The 23,989-nt window shown below is 38.8% G+C and overlaps 1 protein-coding gene across 2 annotated transcripts in view; it reads left to right on the top strand.

Moving 5' to 3' along the window:
* STARD3NL (STARD3 N-terminal like) overlaps nucleotides 1–23,603 on the top strand; it is a 51,655-nt gene extending 28,052 nt beyond the window's left edge. For both annotated transcript variants that reach the window (XM_004439266.3, XM_087436576.1), the window contains 7 exons: nucleotides 5,192–5,269; nucleotides 7,957–8,034; nucleotides 9,983–10,036; nucleotides 10,149–10,266; nucleotides 12,230–12,325; nucleotides 21,787–21,859; nucleotides 23,111–23,603. In XM_004439266.3, the coding sequence (XP_004439323.1) occupies nucleotides 5,192–5,269; nucleotides 7,957–8,034; nucleotides 9,983–10,036; nucleotides 10,149–10,266; nucleotides 12,230–12,325; nucleotides 21,787–21,842 (480 nt within the window). In that variant the 3' untranslated portion in view covers nucleotides 21,843–21,859; nucleotides 23,111–23,603. The remainder of the gene's footprint in view (nucleotides 1–5,191; nucleotides 5,270–7,956; nucleotides 8,035–9,982; nucleotides 10,037–10,148; nucleotides 10,267–12,229; nucleotides 12,326–21,786; nucleotides 21,860–23,110) is intronic.
* Nucleotides 23,604–23,989: the final 386 nt, after the last annotated feature.

The following is a 23,989-nucleotide window of genomic DNA, read 5'->3' as shown; positions in this document are numbered from 1 at the left end:
TGCTTTGAAGTGAGGGAAGCCATCGGGTAGAGACTTGGCAAGTGCTCATGGGATCACACTTCTCACTTCCCTCCTTTCTTATTGCTCCAAGGAGGTTGAAAGGGAAGAGAAGTGGGCTGCACCCTGTTTTTGTTCATCAGAAGGGATCTGTTTACGTCTGCATGTAACACGTTACAAATTAAAAGTCACCGGGCCTAGCAATTAAGAAGTGTGTTTTTATCCTTGATTTTCCACTGACTACCAGTTTCTCCAGTTGTGAAATTAAAAGATCATGCAATGGTATATGATCTTTTAAGATAGTATATCATGACTATAAGCAAGGTTTTTTTTTTTTAACATTTAATTTCTAGTTTTATTTGTTTTAAATTGTTAATCATGACCTGGGTTTTTCACTACACACCGTACCATCCCTTTTCTTTTGTTATCTGTCTCTGTAAATCTCTAATCACTCAAATCCATTGTTTTTTTACATGTCTGTACATTTACTGAGTGCCTGGGCACAGGCTTTTGATTCCGATATTGCAGGCTCCATAAAAAAAAACTATATGAGATTTAAAGTGTAGCTAAGGAGATGTAACACATATCTTATACTGCCTTGTAATGTTGGTCTTTAAAAGAAGAAAGAAATAGCATAAAGGGTCCCTAAGGCCTTCAGAAGAGTATGGGGGCCCACCTATTCCATGCAATTGTAACAATAACCAAAATACTTTGGTTTCATATGTGACTTCCAACATAGTCAGCCACTTTTCCTCCTTGCTCCAGGGAGCTGACTGGCACCAACCTAGCCCGGAGGGCAGGGACATGGCAAGCCTCAAGAGGCCTAATACCACCTTGGTTCTTTTTCCCTCTGGAAGACCGTAGGGCAGCTGATCTCTTTTGGGCAAGTTGAAGGGTTGGTTCTGATTCTGTATAGGGTCTCTTGATACACCCTTGAGTAGACTGATTTCCCAAATTGGATCTGGAGTTCACCATGGCTTGAGGACTTGAGGACTTGAGGACATGAACTAGAGGACTCTATTTCTTGTCCAAACTCTTCTACCCCAGGCTCTCTAGACTGATATGAGTAGGAATCAAAGAGGCACTAGAAGGGAAGTTGTTTTTCTTTTTTAGCTTTTGACACTTTGGTTGAGATTATGGTTCAAAACAAGTTCTTTGTATCAATGCTTATTGTCTGTTTCATTATTATTTTCTAACTAGTGTAATAGAAAGCATCAGAATGCTTCTAATTTGACCTAGAGCTGTCACAACTAGCTCTGTGGCCTTAGAAAAGCCATTTCAGTTCTCTGGGCCTTGGTTTCTCAATCAGTTAACAGAACTAAATACCTGTCTTGCCTTCCTTTTGAATTCTTAGGAGGATCAAGTGAAAAGATACATACAGCATCCTTGTGGCAGTTATAAAGCTCTACACAACTGTAGGTTATGTAATATATTGTTAACTAAAATAAATTTAACCCAGAAAGAGAAAAAAAATGTTGGTTATTGTTCTCTCATTAGTGTTGCATTTATGTTCCAGGTATTTATTATCCTACTGATTCTGATTCTGATGCTGTTACCCCACTGTCACTATGTTTTGTGGTTAAACTGGGATCACCAAGGATAACAGAAATTCAGATTAGGGGACATCAGTGGGTGGGTTGGAATTATCTAAGGGAGTGCTTGGAGGAGATGAACTGAATTTGCTTTGGGAGGATGGGTGGAACTTGGGATAAAAGAATGATCTGGGGTGTGATTGTGGGAACAATTGGGAGAGACCTTGAACATCAAGGTGAGCAGAAGCACTGAGGCAGGAGTGTGTGCTTGAGAATGAGTGTGTGTGTTTTGGAGGGGACAGGGCCAGAGGCAGAGAGAATATTAGCCTGGCTAGAAAGTAGGATGCCTGTAGGAAATGAAATTGCTTAGATAAGCTGGTTCTAGACTATTAAAATTCTTAAAAGCTGTATAGAAGTGTTGGGACTCACTGCAGTAGTGAGCTGTTACAGGTTCTGGAGCAGATTGGAAAACATGGTTTTGAGATCTTTCAGAAGTTAGTGACTTGCATTCTACATCAAGACTTACCTGCCATGTGCAGTTGGACATCTGACGTAACACCCTCCCCATCAACATATGCACCCCCTGCCTTACCTTTTCTTCTTCATCAGTAAACAATACCCAGATGCTCAGGCCAAAAATGAAGACTCATCCTTGATTGATTTGCTTGTTTGTTTTGTATTTCTCATGCCTCATATCCGGTCTAAATGTAAGTCCCATCAAATCTACCTGCAAAATATTTTCAAAATGTGACCTCTTCTCTCCATTTCTACTATTGCCATCCTCTACCAAGCCAGCATTGTCACTCATCCAAATGACGTCACCATGTGCCACCTCGTTTCCCTGCTTTCGCCCTCCTACAATCCATTCTCCTCATAGTAGTCAGAGTGACTATTAAAAGTAAAAACATAAATCAGATAATGTTACTTTCTGTTTGAAGTCCTTCACTTACCAGAGCACTTAGAATAAAATCCAAATGCCATAACTTGGCTTGCAAAGCCCCCCAGAAGCCTCTGCAGACTTCCTTTCCCACCGTCTTTTCCTGGCCCACCCAGCTCAGCCAGACTTGCTTTCTTCTGTTCTCACAATGGAACAAGCTCTCTTCTGTCTTAGACCTTTATACTAGTTATTCCTTCTATCTGAAATGATTCCTTTCCTTTATCTTGATGCAGATTCCGACTTCTTATCATGCTGGTATCAGTCGGTTTAAATGTCACCACAGAGAAGACATCCATGGCTAGCCGACCCAAAGAAGGCAACTGTTATTGTGTCACACTGTCCTGCTTCTCTTCTCTGTGGGGCACTTATTTTCTTATTTATCATCTCTCTCCCTTTTGCTAGAATGTAAACTCCATAAAGACAGAGGTATCGTTTTGTTTACTCAAGTATTTTCTGTATTTAGAATGGTGCTTGGTGCTTAACAGTTGCTCAGCAAATATTTGGTGACGGATAAAGGTCTTTCTGGCAGTTTTTGTTGCAGGTGGATTAGCTTAGGGAGAGCTTGGCAGTAAGAACACTCGCACAGAAGCTGTTGAAGGAATCCCATGTAAGGTGGTGGGGACAGAAAGGAAAGAGCTAATTCTGCTCTTTCCTGCGATGCATACTAAAGGAAGAAATACCAGAAGACTTATTGATAGACTGACTTTATCATCTCCAGCATCCAAAGATGACTCTATGGTTTCTAATGATAGAACCTAGAACAGTACCAGCCCTGTCAGAACTGTGATTGGGAAGGGATTCCGTGTGAAACTAAAGGTGAATCTATTTGGGGCATCTTGAGCTAGAGACAAGGATTTGAAAATAAGAATTTAGAGTACAAGTTAGGGCTAAGATGTAGATTTTCAACTTTTCTATTTAAAGGTGACACAAAATCAAAGTATTTAAAAGTATGCCGATACCAGAGAAAACCTTTTTGTACTGGCTGTTCCCTGAAGACTTGTATCGTACTTTGATTCCTGTTCCCTCAGCCAGGAGGGTTAGTCTCTGTGTGGTAAGAACTCCTCTGCCCTGGGCCACTTGGAAGAATCATTCTTTTAATGTCTTAGATATCGGTAAGTTTCTTTAGTCTGGAGAGACACAGCAATGAGACTAGATGGTTGGTTGGCTTTTAATAATTATTTCTCCTTGCTCCCAGGTTTTCAATTCTATTCATTTGTAAAAGTCTGTAGTCAAGTAGGTCTATAGCCAATCTGCATAAATTCCATAGAAATCTAAATCTAAATCTTAAGGGATTTTAAAGTTCAGTGTTTATGGTATACTTTCATTTGCATAATAAATACAAATACATGAAAAAGTATCTAAGCCAGGAAAGTCTTTCCCTTGTAGCAACTTCTATTCTAATTTGACCAATTAGCAAAACTTGCAGAGATATTACTTATTAATTTTTTCCCTTTTTTCTCCTATCGAGGTCTTTGGTTAATTGCCCTTCATTTTGTCCCTTTTCATACTATCGGCGTTGGTTTGCCAGGACAAACAACGTCTGTGCTCCACACTGGAAGCTTGAATTTACCGTTGCGCATCGTGTTCCCTCTGACTAGGCTAGTCCATGGGCCTAACAGTGATAGAGTGTCTGCTTGAATGCTGCATTAGCTGCTGGACCTATATTCCCTTACTTGATTTTTTAAAAAGTATTATTCTCTATAGTTCAATATGTAAAATTTTGAATTTTATCATTTAAAATTCATCTTGATAGAATTGGGAGAGGACAGAAAGTTTATCATATTAGGTTTAATTTTTATCATTTACTATAACTTTATCACCTATGATTGTAGGTTTAGTCTGTCCCTTATTTTGTTATCCAAGTTAAAAAATATATATAAGTCGAGGGGCTGCCCTGTGGCGTAGTGGTTAAGTGTGCGCGCTCCTCTGCTGGCGGCCTGAGTTCGGATCCCAGGCGCGCACTGATGCACCGCTTGTCAAGCCATGCTGTGGCTGCGTCCCATATAAAGTGGAGGAAGATGGGCACAGATGTTAGCTCAGGGCCAGTCTTCCTCAGCAAAAAGAGGAGGATTGGCATGGATGTTAGCTCAGGGCTGATCTTCCTCTCTCTCACACACACACACACACACACACACACACACACACAATAAATAAATAATAAATAAATAAACAGGCATATTAAAACAAACAAAAAATATATATTTATAAGTCAGTAAGAGTGCAGAATTTTAAAATGCCAGAAGCAAATAAAAAAGACAAACCAGAGAGAATTTTTACGCTTCTGTCCTGTGTCATGGTAACTGCTGTCAATGATGTTTACTAAGAGATTGCGAGACTCCTTGGCCGAAAGTGAGGGGAGCCTGCATAAATGTGAATTGTCTTCTTTAAAAATATACATTGGTACAATGGAAGACTTTATCTTAAGACGAGAAAGAAAAATAGTTTCTTATTTAACATTTAGTTTGCCAAAATATGGACTACAAAAAAAGGCACTGCTTTTCATTCTATGTTTATATTTGTTGAATAAATGAATTCAGAATTTAAGGGGAGGTGCTATTCAGCATTTTTCTGTTAGAATTATGAGGGTTTTTTTTCTTCCACATTTTAACATTTCTGGATTCTGAGAAGATAGGCAGAAAAGTGTTTACGACACCTTCCTGTATGGTCTTGGGTATTATTTTCACATGTAAGTCTCTCCTCGTTTGACTTCTTACCTCCTTCCTAGGTGAACGGAGGCATTGAGAACACGTTAGAGAAGGAGGTGGTGCGATATGACTACTACTCTTCTTATTTTGATATATTCGTAAGTATTTTCTGTTTCACACTGCATTTCAGACAGGAGGAAACGGGAACCAACAGGCAGATTTCCTCTCAGTAGACCTGAAATTCTATGCCATCGTTTTTCCTCCCTTGAACATTATCTTTCTTTTTCTCTTAGTTGCTGGCCCATTCAGTGTTCTCCCTGTGTCTTTCTAAGGAATTGTCTGGTCATCTGAAGGAAAGAAAAGATTAATGAGAGATAAGGGGGGCAGCAGAAGGATCCATTCTCATCTTCTTGGAGGAGAACATTTATTCTTTCAAATGACTGAAATAGCAGCCATTGACATACCCTAATCACTAAAAGGAAAATTCACCTGTTTATATAATAACACAGTGAAAATGCCATTGCTTTTCTGCCTTGAGATTTCTGTATGTATTTTTGATAATATTCTATGTTTCATTTTTCCATAATAGGAGTTTTTGAGGAAAGATATATATTGGTAGCCTTGGGCAACATTAGTCAGTTGTAGAATTACATAGGTGCAATTACCTGTAGATGAGGCATTCATTTTATTCAAACGAATGCTTGCAGTCGCTTTCTCAGACACACTATGACTTTGATTGGGTTTGATTCATCTCCATGGTATCTTTTTATAGTTGATAAGGTAAGTAAATCAGATTCTAACATTATATTAGACATAGCGTAGGCATTTAAAATTTGTAGTGAACTCCCCCAAATTCATTTTAGCTACTTTATTCACTATCTTTAGTAGCCGTATGCACAATGGTTAAGAGTAGGACCCTTAAAGTCAGAAAAACGTGAGTTTGATTCACAACACCATCACTAGTTGTATATCTTTGAATACTTTGGGTCTAAACTTCAGTTTCCACATATGTAAAATGAGATCATCCTAGTTCCGAAAAGTAAATGAAATAATACATGGAAAACACTTAGCCCAATGGTAGGTACATCCTAGAAGCTCAGAGAACCACCTGCAATCACTATCATTATCATTATTTTTGGTTGAGAATTTTATTGGTTGTATTTTCTAGTGGTTTTCAAACAACTCTAAAAAGTTTCGTTATGTTTTGTTTTTGAAGAGGCCTGCAGAAAGTGTGTATGGGGAAAGAGGTGGAATTCCCAATAAATAGAGATCAAGGTTCCTTGTCATCACCCCCTTGCAAGCTGAGTAGTTCCATTTTTATCTGTACAGTATGTTAGGGGTCTAATAAGATTGTGTTGAAAAAGTGTTTGGCTGATACAGAATATTTGGAAAACCACTAATGTCATTTAATCCCCTCGTTTTTCCAAATGAAGAAATTGAGTTTCATAGTTCAGTGTCTTGACCTATCCTAGGTCATTGAAGTTGGTGGCAGAGCATGTTAGATCCCAAATCTCATGATATTTCTTCCTTCTAAAACTATTGACATATAATAACAAAATTGATTTCTCCTTTTTTTCTTATTTCTCTTGCTGAATTTATCTTAAAATAGCCTGAGCCAGGAATTGCCAGGAAACCAGGTTAATCCACTGGCCAGATCTCCAAGGACTGTTTGTACTCAGTGCTTAGAAAGTTAGTGGTCATGGACAGCTAGGCGGGGCCCCTTAGCTTAGATTGGAAAGACTGTCATGCCTGGCGTAGGAAATGGACACACTCCACAGGAAACTTTGGGATCTGGGAGACTTCAAGGTAGAGGGGTAAAAACTTATATTTTTGCTAAGTCCAGAATGCAAAGATATAGTTGGAATGAATAGAGATACTAAACGTTTAGCAGATTGTTGGAAAACACATTTTTAGTGAAAGCAGCAAATTAAAAAAAATACAATCTGCAAACTTCATTTATGTAAAAGGATCTTAAGTGAGATCATCTAGTCAATGACAGCAAAAAGGTTGTCACCTTCCAGCCCTGCAGCAGTTTTGGTTAGTAAGGAACTTTTGGCAGACCCCATACCCTGAGGCATTGCTCAAGAGACACCTGACTTTTTCCTACGCAGAATAAGCATGTTTTCCAAGTAAAATTGCATTCTGTATTTATTCCTTAGTAGGTGAGAGTTACTAAGAGCTGTGGCACAGTGGTTAAGAGCCTGGTCTTTAGAGTCAGCCTACCTGGGCTCAAATCCTGGCTTCCTCGCTAAGGAGCTGTGTGGCCTTCTACAACTTTTCTATCCATCTTATCTGTATAATAGGATTAATGATAGTAGTTGACTCTTGGTGTTTTTGGGGTGAGGATTACATAGGATAATAATACACATAAAGGGTTTCACAAAAGTCCCTGAACCATCTTAAATAATCAAATGGTAGCTACTGGGACAGGCAGAACTCTCCCAACACCCTAGTAGCCCAGAGCTTTACAGTGGGCTTGACAAAGAACCTGATATCTTCCAAAGGTGAGTGTTTGTACCTGGAGTGGAAAAGTCAACTTTCAGAACATGTTCTCTAATCTTAAGAGGATATCAGAGATATATGTGAACTCAAATAGAAAGGAAAAATAAACATTTAATTATATGTTGTTTTTTGGATAATGGGAAGTTAATTTGAATCCTTATTTGGGTGGTATTACATAAATTCTAGATCAGGGATCCCAAATGCTGGTCTGTAGACTGTTGCTAGTCTGTGGCAGTCTTCAGCTAAATCAGAAAAATGAAGACACTTTGGTGGATTCTTCATAAAACTAAATTATCTTACTTATGTATATATTTTCTAAAACTTGTCTTTTTTTTAAATATAGCTCTTGGCAGTTTTTCGATTTAAAGTGTTAATACTTGCATATGCTGTATGCAGACTGCGCCACTGGTGGGCAATAGCGGTAAGTACGCCTGGGTGAGTGGTTCATCTCCTCCGGTGCTGGTGGCCAGGGCCTGCTCACAGCAGGGGTGAGCTGAGAGAAAATAGAGTTTTCATATGGGTTGAATTCCACTAGCTTTTCCTGAATCCCCTTCTTCCGCAGTAGGTTTAACACTCCAGGGCTTCTTTCCAGTGGTAATGAGTAACTAGCTTTGTCTCTATGGATACTGAGCCAAATGAGGAATCTGGAGGCCCAATGGTGATTATTGCCTAGCCTCAACCCACCCTTTACCTCATTTTGCAAATGAGAGATGAGATCAGTACCTCTGTCGCGAAGATATTTGGAAAATTTCCTATTTGGTTGAAACTGCTTGATGATTTTTCGTGACTTGCTCTTTGCTTGTTTTGATAGTTCCCTTCCTCCCTGTTTTATTCCCCTCCCTCCATTCTTAAAGGGAAAAGCTCCCATGCTCCTTTTTATTGTTACCTTTGGGCTTCTTGAAGGCAGTGGCGTTTTTACTCATCTCTGTTTCCTTGCATCTAGCACAGAGCTTTGGCACATGCTATTCACCCTCAATAAATATTTATTGATTGAAAGAAGAATTATAAGCAATTCTGCCTGAATTATTTTTGCCATTTCCACAGACGTCTGAACACTCACCTTTTTGAGAGCTCTAATAAGGCAGGTATATGGGGTAGGGGGGGATGCTGAGCTCCTCAGACTGGAGAGAACTGCTCAGGAATAACCTGCAGTCCTGCTTTTGGGGTCTGAGACCTCGGTCTGTGTGGGGGCCGGCAGAGGCTTGTCCAGCTGGGAATGGAGTTGTGTTTCTCTCCTAAGGAGTCCACCAGGGGCCACGTCTGCCTGAGCCATCTCTTCTGAGCATCCACAGAATCATAGGGCTAATGTCAGACCATCTGTTGAACCCCAAGCTCGCATTTCACGGCTGTAGGCTGACAGTTTAGCCAGAATTGACTCCCTTTCATGAATACTCTTTTGCTGATACCAAATAGCTGTGATGATTATCCTTTCCGTATTTTCTACAACAGTCCCTATTTGGGACATTCTATTGCAGAGTGCCCATAATGTACACTAGTATTTGTCAGACCATCTGTCTCAATGTTAATTTCAGAAAAGTGGTTAACATTCAATGAGAGTTTTAAGAAAAGTATCTTCAATATCTACTTTCAAATTATCAAAGGGACAGGTCAGATTTAGCATATCCATTTTATCATTGCTGATTCTTCTTTTTAAAAACATTTGCAGAGAGGGTCCAGGCAGCTGGAAGGAGATGTCAGCTGGTGCCTAAAGAGCACTTAGTGTCAGCCTGTAAAGTTAATTAGTATCAGAGTGTAAAATGCCTCTTTTCCCAAGTAGCTCACTCTGGCTGGGGTGTGTGTGTATGTGTTGGTTGTGTTTTGCTAACAAATGCTGACTCTACAACTTTGTTAATGCTTACTGAGCGTGACACCTGATGTCCCCTGACCTCTATTCTGTCAGTCAAGGCTGCTATTGGCATTCACTCTGGTCAGGTTTCACATTGCTACAAATCTTAGTTGGCGCCTGGAGTGACAAGGCCCAGGTCCTGTGGAATTATCTCTGGCTTCCCAGCCCCTAGGGGGAGCCCTGCCTCTGTATTTCACTGGTCCCTTACTCCATTTGGTGATAGTGCCTTTGGATGTTGTACCCTCTGGTGGACCAAACCTAGTTTCCTAACACACTAGCCTGCTAAAATGTGCGAGAAAGGAAACCACAAGCAGCCAGTCAGGGATTGTGTGCCACTCGAAGCCCACTTTGCCCCAGTCTGGGTTTAGGGAATAGAGAGAGAGTGATGTGGTAAGGAGCCAGGCCAGACAGAGCTGTTTCAGGCATTTTGTGTTTCTGGCTCAGATGAATCTCTTGTGTGAGGAAGGTGCCTTCACAATGTCAAATGTCTAATTTGAGTGGTGCTGGGTTATGTGTCTTTCAGTTGACGACAGCAGTGACTAGTGCCTTTTTACTAGCAAAAGTGATCCTCTCAAAGGTATGGCCTACCACTTCTTCTGTACAATTACCATGTATAATGACAAAGCCTTGTTTTCCTGTGTGAGCTCATGGTAACTGCATTTCCCTCTTGGTCACCTCTGTTCCTCCAGCTTTTCTCTCAAGGGGCTTTTGGCTATGTGCTGCCTATCGTTTCATTCATCCTTGCCTGGATTGAGACATGGTTCCTGGATTTCAAAGTGTTACCTCAAGAGGCAGAAGAAGAAAACAGTAAGTTTCTCTCAAAGTAGCCTCCTGAGACCTGCTAGGTGCCGAGCTGGAAGGAGGAGCTGTAGATGTCTGGATGTGAATGGAGCTGCAGCTGGAGTTAGGCGGATCACGGTGTCTCCATCCTTCAGTGGGCACAGCAGAAATCGAGAGGAGGGTTGGATGAAAGGATAGTGACGGAATGTGGCTCCTCCTCTAGCTTCCCTGGAAGAAAGTGTAACACTGGTGAAAAAGACATTCAGACAACAAAAATAGCCAACACCTCTTTTTCCTCAGACAGGTTGACCTTTTGTCCCTGTTAGTAGTAGTCATAGACACTAAGCATTTTGTGTATCTGGAGAGAACTGTGTTGTTTAGGGACAGAGAAATGTAAATCAGTTTTAGGTGAGCTGAGGCAGCGGTTCTAAATAACGGTCAGTGATTTTCCAAAGTCTCATATTTGCTACCCATACACCAGGTGGTGCCTTGAATGGGCCATAATTAGAACCTAATTGTTGAGTGCCTGGAGTGGGATTATTGGTGGGTAGAAGATGAAGATGGAGTTCAGAGGAGCAAGATAGCAAGCCAGAGAAATGATCAGCCATCTCAGGCTTTCGCCATCCTCCTCTGAGTAGCTGAGTGATAGATAGCATTGTGTAATCATGAGTCCTGCCAAAGCTCTTATAATTCCTTTGTGTGGCTTTGAGTATCCCTGGATATTAACTAGGAAGTCCAAATGATTGATTGAACTTGATGATTAATTATTGGACTGGAATTCTCTGCATGATGGCCTTTGTAGAAGCCCACACACCCCACCCACCCTCTTGGAGGTGACATGGTCAAAGCTCAATGCAGAGACCCAGACAGTTTCAAGACATGCTGTTGTTATGCTCTGTCAATCAGCTGGCTCGATTTGCCCTGCCTTAATAGGGAAAAAAGTCTTGTGTCTTATAGAGAGTTAAGCATGATTATAACCTCAAGAAACAGCAGAAGGAAAAATAACCTTGCAAATGGTTTTATTTTGGAAAATCTCATTTACAGAGAAGAAATCTATGAGAGAAGAATTATAGTCAAGAATAGGTTTTAAAATATGTGTTAATTAGACCAAGACGTGTCTTCTATCCTGTGCCCTCTGTTCCTTTATGAAAATGTATTGTGGAGAAGGGACAGGTAAAGCTAATGGAAGTCACTTCTTTTTTAATTGTTTATGAACATCAAATTGAACTTTATTGAATTAACTATTAATGTGACTGAGGCTTGAATGCTTGTGTGATTAAACCAAATTCAAAGTAACTAATAGAGCAGAACACACAATTAATGAAAAATTTTAAAATAGCATTTATTTCCACTGTCTGTAACACATATTACACACATTCCTGGCACCTGCTGTTTGGCCTGATGTTTCCTCCAACTTTATCCCAGTGTTAACTCAGCTTCAGCCAAAAGAACTCATTGTCGATGGCCTCTCTCATCTTGGGTTAGCGTTCTTGAGCTGTCTGCATCATGCTTCCTTCTTTTTTCTTTGCTTGTTTTTTTAAAATATGCTTCTTTTCTAGGGGGACCTTTTTATTGCATAAATATCTCTTCGCCATCTTAATTATTCTTTATATATTTATAAAAGACTATCCATTTATTATCCTTTACATCTGGCATTTCTCTAGTTGAATGCACACTGTAGACCATTTGCACAAGCTGACTAGATTTTTTGTTTTGCTTTGTGCTTTGGTTTTGATGTTCTTGTTGATTTCTATAGGGCGGTAGGAAAGATGCTATAAATACTGAGTTAAGGAATCCCATAAGTAATGTGAGGCAATTTTTTAAACTAGCTGGAATATGTTCGTACAGTACTGGTTCATAGTTTATTAATAAAACTTCGATTTTTTGGTTGAGAGATTTTCAGAGTACCTCTTTTTATTGTGGTTAACCTTGCCAAGAAGCTACCAAAACAGTGACATCATTCCCAGCATCTGAATTTCTTCTCTTCTAGGACTCCTGATAGTTCAGGATGCTTCGGAGAGGGCAGCACTTATACCTGGTGGTCTTTCTGATGGTCAGTTTTATTCTCCTCCTGAATCTGAAGCAGGTAAAAAATTTGATTATCATTTATATTTTGGTCCATCATTCAGAAGCTCAGCCCCCCTCCCTCTTCTTCTCAATACACTTAGCAAACATTTAACATACCAGTTACTTAGGATATGAAAATAATTAAGATGTGGTCTTGAAGTGTGGCCAGTGGTAAGACATGGAGGTGTGAAAATTAAATAGGGGGCCATAGACACTGGGATTTGTGATCTGCGTCTTTGAAGATAGAGGGACAGGGGGAAGGTGCTCTCTTTATTATCTGTCAGCCCTCAACTGACCTTCCTCCAGGATTCCCCAGGTCTGAGAGTGGCGGCCCTGCCTACCCAGTTTCCCAAGTCAGAAACCAGAGCGTCACTGGGGACTCTCCCCCTTTCTGATGGCTCATACCATGCTATTTTGATTTTCTTTATTTCTGCCTCCTTTATCTCAAATTATACCACTAATATCATCTCCAACCTTAATTCAGCATTTCCTGTTTCAGTTTCTACAGAAGTCTCCTGTCTCCCTGCCTCAGTTGCCTTCTTCCAGCCAGCCACCAGAGTACCATGTTAAAAGTGACAATTGCATTATTCTAAGATTTCTTTATGACCACACTATGATGTAAAAGTCTCATTTCTATTTTTAGAGATGAGATAATCGAGGCTCAGAGAAGATGAAATAATTTGTCCAGTATCACACAAAGAAGAAGTGGGGCTAGGATTTGAACCCTGGCTCCAGTGCTAGAGTCCATGCTCATAGCTAATAAATATACAGCCTTTCGGTATTAATCACAATACAGAATTGATCATGTTATTCCTCTGCCCAAAAGCCTTCAGTGGCATAAAGGATTAAGAAAGCTGTGGATCCTTAGCCTGGCAGAAAGCACCTCTATGACCACCCTTACCCAGTTGTCCAACCTCTCTTCTTGTTACTCTCTCCCTGTGTTCTCTTTTTAGCTCTTCTGAAAATGCTGTACACCAAAACCCTCAAGCCGTTGTGCATCTTGCTTTTTCTATCCTTAACACTACCCCTCTGCAATCCTAGTGTCCACTCACATGTTCAGAAGGCCTCTCCCCACCCCCCACCACTGTTTCCGGGCAGCCATACATGGGGTGTACTTTGCCTGCTCTTTAGGACTCTCCCATAGCCCTGTCATCCTGGGTTGACTGCACTGTCTTCAGCACTGACCTGGCCTGTTTCTACCATTGAGATGTAGACTTGAGTTAGAGACTGCATTATTTTATTCTGCTTAGTAAATATTCTGAACACACAACACACACAAAATATAATAAAACAGAGTCCAGGCAGAAGGAGCTGTGTGAATGATCAAGGGCACAGCAATGTGACATAGCACATTAGGGACTCCAAGTAACTTGATATTCTGGAGTTTTGGTGTTGGATCTAAAAACAGTATAAAACACAAAAGTATAGAGTCAGATGAAATAATGATATGAGTTAGCAGAACATCTGTTTCTCAGCCAGTACAAACTCAAGTAAGTATTAAGCTTTTTGTTACCTCGTTAGAAGGATTATTTCATTGAGGTTTTTATATATTCGTAGGACTCATTCTTTTAAAAAAAGAAAGTTTGCATTTTAGTTCATGCTTTTGTATAGCTTTTATTTTTCTAGGACTAATAAAATTTCTCAGCGCTAGTGTATTTTCTTAATTAGAAGTTCAGAGCAGCAGGATAATAATAACATGAGGAAACCACCTTAGGCATTCATCAAGCAATCCATTGGCTTCCTACCTGTGGCTTTTACCACCACCTAGTGGTAGTTTAGAGCATTACCATTTCATTGGATTATGAAGCTAAACAGGAACAAGAAATACTTTCAATGTTCTGATGGGTAGCTGCTTTATTTAAGACAAAATGCAGATCAGTAGTGGGCAGAGAAGGCATATTTGAAGTGGCTTACTTTATTATATTTGCATTGTCTGAGTGTTCAATTTAGGAGAGAATTAAAATTAAAAACTATTGTTGGAATGAATGTGCCTAGAAAAGAAGGTTCTACTCTAAAGTAAAGCTTTCTCATTTGACCAATGGCTAAATATTAAACAGTCTTTCAGCAGCAGAAAGCTGCTGTGACACAGCGCTGATTGGCCCTCATAGATTAGAGGATGTCTGGGCCCTGCCTTGTCTTTTCTGGTCTTTCTTTCTCCAACACCATGTATGGTGCCTGACATATAGTAGATTTAATAACTATTGAAGGAATGAGTGGAAAGAAGAGAGAAAGAAAGAAATTGGAGGCACCAAAAATTAAAATGTGAACACTTTTCCTTGGAAAGGAATGGCTTGAATTTTAGTATCAGAGATTTGGAAAACTAGCACATTCTCGTAGATGTACTTTTAAAGGATATAAAGATGGTTTGTTTGCAAGTTTGCTTGTCGGTCTAACCATATCCTGCTTACCTGTGTATTAAATGGAAATAGCAAAGAAGCACAATCCTCTCTCAGATGGTTGATTGAAGTTGTTATATATGACATCAGACAGCTTATATGAAACAGTTGTGATGATGGGGAAAGGGTATTTGTTACCTCCTAAATCATCGAAAGAATGCCTTAAAATGAAGAATAGCTCAGTTGTATAATATAATCGGTTCTAAGCAAATCTAGAAGAAGGCATTAAAAATTTGAATATGATACCTATTGAAAGTAACCATACATACTGGTTTCCTAGCACAGTCTTGGCTTACTCCTGTGTCCCCTTGTAATTACTATAACTCCTTTTATCTCTCGGAAGTGTTCTTGTTTAGATGATCAATTATATAGTCACTCTGTGTATAGTCAATAGTCAATTGAAACAATTTTATCCCTTTTTAATTAATATTTTGAAAAGTATTGAAAAATCGTAGCTGAGGATATTAGGTAACATTCATTTTTTTTTAAAAACAGCTTTAATAAGGTATAATTTGCACACCCTAAAATTCATCCATTGTAAATGTGCAATTGCATAATTTTTAGTAAATTTATAGTTTTTTAACCAAATCACAGTACAATTTTAGAGCAATTTTTTCGTTTGAAAAAGTTCCTTTATTTACATTTAATCCCTCCTTCTAATTCCAGTCCCAGGTAATCCACTGATCTGCTTTCTGTCTTGAAAATTTGCCCTCTTTGGACAATTAATGTAAATGTAATTGTAGTTTTTTACATCTGGCTTCTTTCAATTAGCATAATGTTTTTGAGGGTCGTTGATGTTGTAGCATGTGTCAGTAGTTTGTTCCTTTATATGGCTGAATACTTGTCTGTTATATGGATATACGTCGTTTTGTTTATTCATCAGTTGATGGACATTTGGATTGTTTCCAATTTTTGGCTATTATGAGTGATCCTGCTGTGAACATTCACGTACATGTCTTTGTGGGAATGTATGTTTTTATTTTTCTTAGATAGTTCTAGAAGAGGATTTGCTGGGTCATGTGGCAAGTTTCTGTTTAACTTTTTAGGTAATTGCCCCGTTGTTCTCTGAGGTTGCTGTACCATTTTACATTCCCTCCAGCAGTGTATTAGAGTTTGTTTCTCCATATACTCACCAATGCTTGGTATTGGCTGTCTTTTTGATGATAGCCATTCTAGCAGGTGTGAAGTGGTATCTCCTTGTGGTTTTACTTTCCATGCCCTTAATGGCTAATGACATTGAGAACCTTTTCACGTACTTGTTAGTTATCCATATATCTTTAGAGAAATGTCTATTTGAAGATGTTTACCTTTTCTTTTTCTTCTTAGTTATGTTGATTGTCTTCTTAATGAGTTGTAGGAGTTCTTTATATATTCTAGATAAAAGTCCTCTACAAGATACATGATTTGTGAATATTTTCTTCCAGTCTGTAGTCTTTTTGTTTTCTTCATGGAGACTTTGAAGGACAGATTTTTAATTTTAATCAAGTTCAGTTCATCAAAATGTATTCTTTTATGGAGAATGTGTTTCAGAGCATATCTGAGGACTCTTTGCCTTAACCCTGTGTCACAAAGATTTTCTCACATGTTTTCTTCAAGAAGATTTTACAGTTTTAGCTCTTTTATTTAAGTTTATGGTCCATTTTGAATTAATTTTTGCGTATGGAGATAAGGAACTAAATTCATTCTTTTGAGGCAGCACCATTTGTTGAAAAGACTATCCTTTCCCCATTGGATTAACTCGGCACGTTTCTCAAAAACCAGTTGACTATAAATATAAGGGTTTATTTCTGGACTCTCAGTTCTCTCCATTGACCTGTGTGCTTTCCTTGCCCCAGGAGCACAATGGCTTGATTACTGTGATTTTATTTTTGTGTGTCTTTGAGATCAGGTCCTGTAAGGTCTTGCTTGAAAGGCCTGGCCTGCTGTCACCTGAGACCTCGATTTTGTAAGTAAAGAACCTTGTCAGTCCCTCTGGGGCGTGTGGCATTGTCAGTCTCAACATCCAAATCACATTTTGGGGGCTCCCTTCTCCCACTGCTTTTGCAGGGTGACCTTAACAGTCCTCCTACTTTGTTTTTTGAAATTTTTTTGGCTAGTCTAGGTCTTATGTGTTTTCACGTAAATTTTAGGACGAGCTTGTTCATTTTTGCCCAAAATGCCTGCTGCATTGAATATATAGATCAATTTGGGAAGAATTGCCATCATAACAATGCCGAATCTTCTAATCCATGAACATGGACTCTCTCTGCATTTCTCTCTGCTTTGTTTTTTAGTTTTTAACAGAGAAGTTTTACTCTTCTTTTGTTAAATTAATACCTAAGTGTTCTATTCTTTTTGGTCCTATTGTATATGGAATTGTTTCCTTAATTTCATTCTCAAATTGTTTTATGCTAGTATATAGAAATACAATTGGTATTTTGTATCTTGAACTTCTATCTTTTGACTTTGCTAAACTTGTTTATTAGTTCTAATTTTGGTTTTGTGTGTATGGATTCTATGGAATTTTCTACATACAGAATCATGTCGTCTGTGGACAAAGACTGTTTTACTTTTTTCCTTTTCAGTCTGCTGGATATCTTTAATTTTGTTTTTTTCTTCTTGCACTGCCTAGAACCTCCAATACAATGTTGAATAGAAGTGACAAAAGCGTCCTTGTCTTGTTCTGGGTCTTTGGGTAAAAGCATCGTTGTCTTGTTCTGGGTCTTTGGGTAAAAGCGTCCTTGTCTTGTTCTGGGTCTTTGGGGAAAAGCATTCAGTCTTTCAACGTGAAGTGTGATGGTAGCTGTGGGTTTTCACAGATGCCCTCTATCAGGTTGACGAAGTTCCATTTTATTCCTAGTATGTGGAGGTTTTTATCATGAATGGGCACTGAATCTTTCAAGTGCTTTGTATGCATCTACTGAGATGATCATGTGGTTTTTATCCTGTATTCATTTAATATGGTGTATGACATTAATTGATCTTTCGATGTGAAATCAACTGTTTATGTCTGGGATAAATCTCAGTTGGTCATGTTTATAATCCATTATGTATGTTTTTGGATTTGATTTGCTAGTATTTTCTAGAGGATTCTTCTACCTGTGCTCATGATTTTTGTACCTACTGGTCTGTGGATCTCTTATTATGTCTTGGCTTTGATATCAGAGTAATGCTGGTCTCACAGAACACATTGGGAAGTGTTCCAAACTCCTCTGTTTTCTGAATGAATCCTTTTTATGAAGGGTCGGTATCATTCTTTCTTTAAATGTTTGATAGGTTCTCCAATGAAACCATTCTGGGCTAGGGATTTTTTTGTGTGTGGAAAGATTTTTAAAATTACCAATTTACTCTCTTTACTTGATATATATAGGTTTTTTCCAGAGTTTTTATTTCTTCTTGAGTCAGCTCTGGTAATTTGTGTCTTCCTAGGAATTTATCCATTTCTTCTAAATTATCTAGTTTGTCGATATGAATTGTTCATAATATTCCGTTATAATTCTTTTCAGAATCTGTAAGATTGGTAGTGATGTTTTTCCCTTTTTTTCTTGATTTTCATAATTTGTGTGTTCTCTCATTTCTTTTTGGTAATTCTAGCTTGAGGTTTGGCAAATTTGTTGATATTTTCAAAGAACTAACTTTTGTTTTCATTGATATTTCTCTAGTGTTTTTCTGTTTTCCATTTCAATTATTTCCATTCCAATTTTTATTTCCTTTATTCCGCTTGGGTTGTGTTTAGCTTGCTCTTCTTTTTTATGATTGATTTTAAATCTTTCTTCTTTTCTGATATAAGCGTTTAAAGCCGTAAATTTTCCTCTTGGCATTGTTTTAGCAATATCGTATAAGTTTTGATATGTCGTGTTTTCATCTTCATGCATCCTTGGCTTTCAGCAGGTTGCCTGTAATGTGTCTACATGTGGATCTGTTTGTATTTATCCTAATCAGCATTTGTTTAAGTTATTAGATGTGTGGATTAATATTACTCAACAAATTTGGGGAGTTTTGACCATTATTTTTTCAACCATTTTTCCTGTTCCCCTTTTTTTCTGTTCTCTGTTTCATGAGTTCCATTACATGTATGTTTGTATGCTTGGTATTATCTCATAGATCTCTGAGCTCTGTTAATTTTTCTTTTGTTTTTTTTCCTCTCTGTTACTCAGATTGGATAACTTCTATTGCTGTATCTTCAGGTTCAAATTCTTTTTCTGCCAAGTTGAATATTCTCTTAATGCCCTCTAGTGAATATTTCACTTAGTTTTTATAATTTTCTACTCCCGATTTAATTTTTTTAATTTTCTAATTTTGTAATTTGTCTCCTTCTTGAGAATCTCTATGTGTTGATTTATTGTTGTCATATTTTCCTTTAATTCTTTAAACATGGTTTTCCATATTTCTTTGAACATAATTGTAACAGCTGCTTTGAAGTTTTGCTAAATAAAATATCTGGATACACTCAGAGGCAGTTTATATTGAATTGTTGATTTTGTTTTGTTTTCACACTTTTCTGATTTTTGCCTGTCTGATTTTTTAGAGAAAAATATTTTGTTGAAAATATGTTGTAGCAACTCTAGATTCTGATTTTTCCCCCATAAGGTTGCTGTTATTGCTGTTTGTTTACTTAGAAACTGGCCTGAGCTAAATATGTGAAATTACGTCCCTCGTGGTGTGTGGCCACTGATGTCTCTTCTCAGTGTTTTTCTTTTTTTTGATTTTAATTCTCTCGTTTTTAAGTCTAGCTCCCTAGGGGTCACCCCTGTATCTACATAGCTTAGTGACAGCCAGTGATAGGACAGAGATTGTCCTCAACCCCCTTGATTAAGACTTCCATACTCTACCAGGTGGATATGTATATGTATTGGGTAGCACATTCAAATTTCAGGCCATTTTGAGTCTTCCACAGCGTGTACATTTTGCCGAGTCCTTTCACATCTCCTCTGCAAATGCTCACAGCCTCACGGTTGACCAGGAGACTTTGGCTAGCTCAGCTCTTTTGGATCTCTGCTAAGCATGTGCACAGCTTCAGCCAAGCATATGCTTGCTGCAGCCGTGACTACAACTTCAAACCAGCAGAGCCTCTGGCCCTTCCTGCTTGCACACCACTGAGTTTGTCAGTTCACCATCGTATCACACCCACCCCAGTCAACTTCATAATTTTTATGACAGTCTTCATGGCCTGCCCTGAATTGGAAGAACCTTCATGCCCATGGAGCTGGATGTTGGGAGATGGGGGAGGAATGGGAGCAGCTCCAGGCAAGAACACCACTGTTGCTGCCTGAATTGTGCAGTTTTTCAAGCATAAGCAGTTCTCAGATTGTTGTGTGCCCTTGGTCATTTCCTGAGTTCTGAAATGGTTAGTTTTGTTCATCTAGTCCCATTATAGTTACTTTTCAAAAAGAGAATTTACTGACCTCACTTGACCAGAGCTAGGAGGCCTTGCTAGCATTCACTTTTATATTATGTAAAGCACACATATTATTATGTTTAAATTAAAAGTTTGGCTTTATTTAGAATTCCCAAATAATTCCAAGACATGTCAGCTCATTCTGGCTGCAATGCCGTTAGCTGCCAGGTGGAAAGTGAGCCCAGAAACAAGAAGACTTGGTGTGACCATCTTCCTCAGACTCCTCTCAAAGTGAGAAAGCAGTTAAACCCCACCAGTGTCTCTACGATTTACAGCAGTTTAATAGGCTGGAAAGCGAAGCCTTCCAACCCCTATACCTTTCTCTATTTATTTCATCACAAATGTAACTTGAACGATGTGACATTGATGAGGTTAAGACCGGGGACAGAATCTTTTCTTAGGATTCTTGGCTGTTCTTTCTTCTGTAGCAGGTTTGTTCTTGGCTGTAATCCAGGCTGACATCGTAAGAGACAACGTCCCTCCTGAAGTGTGTTATCTGACCAGAGGAGAGCACCAGGGAGGCAGGCGGCTTCTTGTGTGCATAGCACATATCTCCAACCTGCTACCTCGGTCTTCTCCCCGCTCCTTTTTTTATCTCCTTTCCTGATAGTGAGAGTAATGCGTTCTTTTTATAAAAACGTGGAAAGAGAAAAATAAAAGATTATCTGTCCATCAAACTCCTCAACAACATCATTGTGATAGTTCAGTATCTTTCCTTCTAGTTTGTGCTTGTAACTTAAATGATTGTGGTCACACTGCCCATATTATTTATACCCTGTTTTAAAAATTAAAAGGTCAGTTTCAGTTTATTGTAGAAATTTTGGAAGATCCAGAAAGGTATGTAAGTCACCTTATTATTTTTTTCTAGTCTTTCTAAATTGCAAATTTATATTTAGTTTTTCATTTTTATCAACTATGGTCTTATAGAACATACAATTTCATTTATTTCATATTTGCTTTTACTTTATAACAAATGTATTTTCCAGGTTATGAACTATAAATATAATTTTAGGTGGATGTAAGATATTTCATAGAAACATAATTTAACTTTTCTTCTACTCTTTTTTTTCTAATTTTTAGAGGGAAAATCTACATAATGGAAAACAAGTATTATTTCCTCAGGGATATATCCTAAGGATATAAATTCTGGGGTGGAATGACTGGGTCAAATGCATGAATAAGATAAGGCTCACGAGGCACAGTGCCCAGAATGGCTGTAGCAGTGGTCGCTGGCTACAGTGCACAAGAGTGACCACCTGGCGTCGCCCTCGGTGTTAGGAAGCCCTCACAGTTCTCTCAGTCACTGGGGACAGTGATTTTGAAAATATGTAGATTAAATTACATGTACCAAATCTCAAAGTTTTTGGCGCTTGAAAAACAGATGCAAGCATGTCAGCAAAGTTGTGGAGGAGGACTGGCAGTGGATAATAATTCTTGGTCTGTATGAATATTTTTAGAACTACATAAGTGAATCCATTTTGACAGATTAGTGCAAGTGATAGATCCTATTTTAAAGACTTTCCTATTACAAGAAATGAAGTAAAACTTTATTTTACTTTTACAGTTTTGTTAACTTAAATCTCTTGAGGATTAAACATGTTTATCTCTCATTTAAAACGTTATGCATATGTGTGGTAACTTTAAAGAAATCTTTTCTTACTTTAATGGAATGCGATATTTTTCTCCTTCCCCGTCCCCACCACTCAGGATCTGAAGAAGCTGAAGGAAAGCAGGACGGTGAAAAACCACTTCTAGAACTATGAGTACTACTTTTGTTAAAGTAAGTCTTTGAAAATGAAACTGTAACAACAAAGTAGCTAAACATGGAGCGTTTTCGTTGAGTAGATTCCAAGTAAAATTCAAAGAATGTGAGTGTGAGCGAATAGCCAGATTTGTCCTACTTACGTAAATTTATCAGTCGCATTTTATTCAGGTAGCATTTCTTTTTTTTTTTTTTAAAGATTTTATTTATTCATTTTTTCCCCCCAAAGCCCCAGTAGATAGTTGTATGTCGTAGGTTCACATCCTTCTAGTTGCTGTACGTGGGACTCGGCCTCGGGTTGGACGGAGAGGTGGTGCCTTGGGGCGTGCCCGGGATCCGAACCCGGGCTGCCAGCATCAGAGCGCACGCACCTAACCGCTAAGCCACGGAGCTGGCCCTCAGGTAGCATTTCTTAACATTTTCTGCTTAGATATAAATTACTGAAGTAGGAAACATACCTGAGAGTCTCAAATTTCTAAATGAGCATGAGTTCGTAGTCGCTGACTTAGCCAGAATGTCTCCGTGTCACACGTTGTTTATTTATAAACCCTAACTTAACGGGTGCTGTGCGGGCCGCAGTCCTGTGAGATGTGGTCCTGTTATTGTCTCCATTCACACCTGAGGCCAGTGAGACTAGAGAGAGTGAGTAACTTGTCCCAGGTCACACAGGGAGCAAGTGGCAGAGCCAGGACTCAGGCCCGTCCAGTCTGGTTCCAGGGTCCGCTCCAGCCCTGCACTGGAATGTCTCTCTGGTGTTCTGGAGCTTCCGAGATGAAGGATGTGATCCAGTCAGAGCAGCAGCTCTTGATGAGCCTCACGGTGGGCACATTGTTAAAGCCCTTCAGATCAGCAAAGGAAATATTTCATCCTCAGAAATACAAGCAAATGAACAGGAAGTAAATTATAGTAGAAGCAACTCTGCCTGATTATTTAGTCACAGAAAGGAAAAGTAGTGGATGGATCCAGAGTCCTTGAAAAGCAGAGGCGGCCAGAGTCGTGGTGACTGGAGGCCCCGTGTCTGCATCAGAAGCACCCAACACGCTTCAGCCTTTACAACGGTAATTGGAGATAAAGCAAAAATATGGGCATCTGAATAGCAGATCCTTTTCTAAATGCCTTAAATAAATTCTTGTGTGGCCACAGCCATGATCTTGTAAGTGTCTGTAACACAGCTCATCTTCAGTACACAGACGTTGTTATAAAGACATAAGGCAAATGGAGCATTTTGCCTTTACACCACATCTCAAATTTGTCTTCTCTCTTTTCTAGTGTGAAAAACCCTCATTGCAAGTCACCAGAGGAAAAAAAGGCTAGAGATGGGGTCTCCCTGTTGAAGGTTGAAATGGTGACATCCACTGCTGAGTTCATTGAATGGCTAATAAAGAATTTATTTACTGTAATACCTCACAGACACTGTACCACATCGATATACGTTTAGCAGCCTGCCTGTGGCTGCTAAGATAACGAAATGATCCGTCGTGTGTTCAGTGAGACCGAGTCTGATCTGTTAATGAATAGTTGCAGAAAAGTCTTGTGCTGTATTCCTAATCAGAAGACTTATTAATATATTGGAATAACACTGTTTTAGTAAGCAGAGTATCTTTTTATTATGATTTGCAGAATGGAATTTTTTTGTTTCTTGTCTCAGATTTCTTTTGTATTTCTTTTTTAACACCCTATATTTCCCTTGTGTTTTTTAACTCATGCACATGCGCTCTTTGTACAATTTTAAAAAGTAATAAAATCCAACATATCAAAATGATTAGTTTTATTTTCTTTTGTGTTATGTATTTGGCCGAAAGTGTTGGAATTACAAAAGGGGGACAGGGAGGGGTTGTGAAAACATATAAAAGATCACCAGAAGTTTTCTATTACTTTTATCATGAAATAGTATCTTCCTCCTAGAAGTATGGTTCTGAAATAGTCTGAGTACTCCTACTTTGAACCCACGCTGTGAAATCATTGCCATCATTATCCCTTTGTGTTTAGCTAATTTGAATTAAAATGAACTAAATTATATGATGAGCTGTTCTTTTCAAACATGAATATTCACCTCAATGCTTCATAGGAAGGCAGCATATCTATTGGTTTTCTTTCATTATTCATTGAGTCATTCAAGAAAAACTCAGTTGTGTGTAGTGGGAATGG

Source organism: Ceratotherium simum, chromosome 1 (genome assembly GCF_057802395.1).
Source record: "Ceratotherium simum simum isolate JZ-2026a chromosome 1, ASM5780239v1, whole genome shotgun sequence".
NCBI lineage: Eukaryota > Metazoa > Chordata > Mammalia > Perissodactyla > Rhinocerotidae > Ceratotherium > Ceratotherium simum.
The sequence above is the reverse complement of the archived record's forward strand: the minus strand, read 5'-3'. Positions and strand labels throughout refer to the sequence as shown.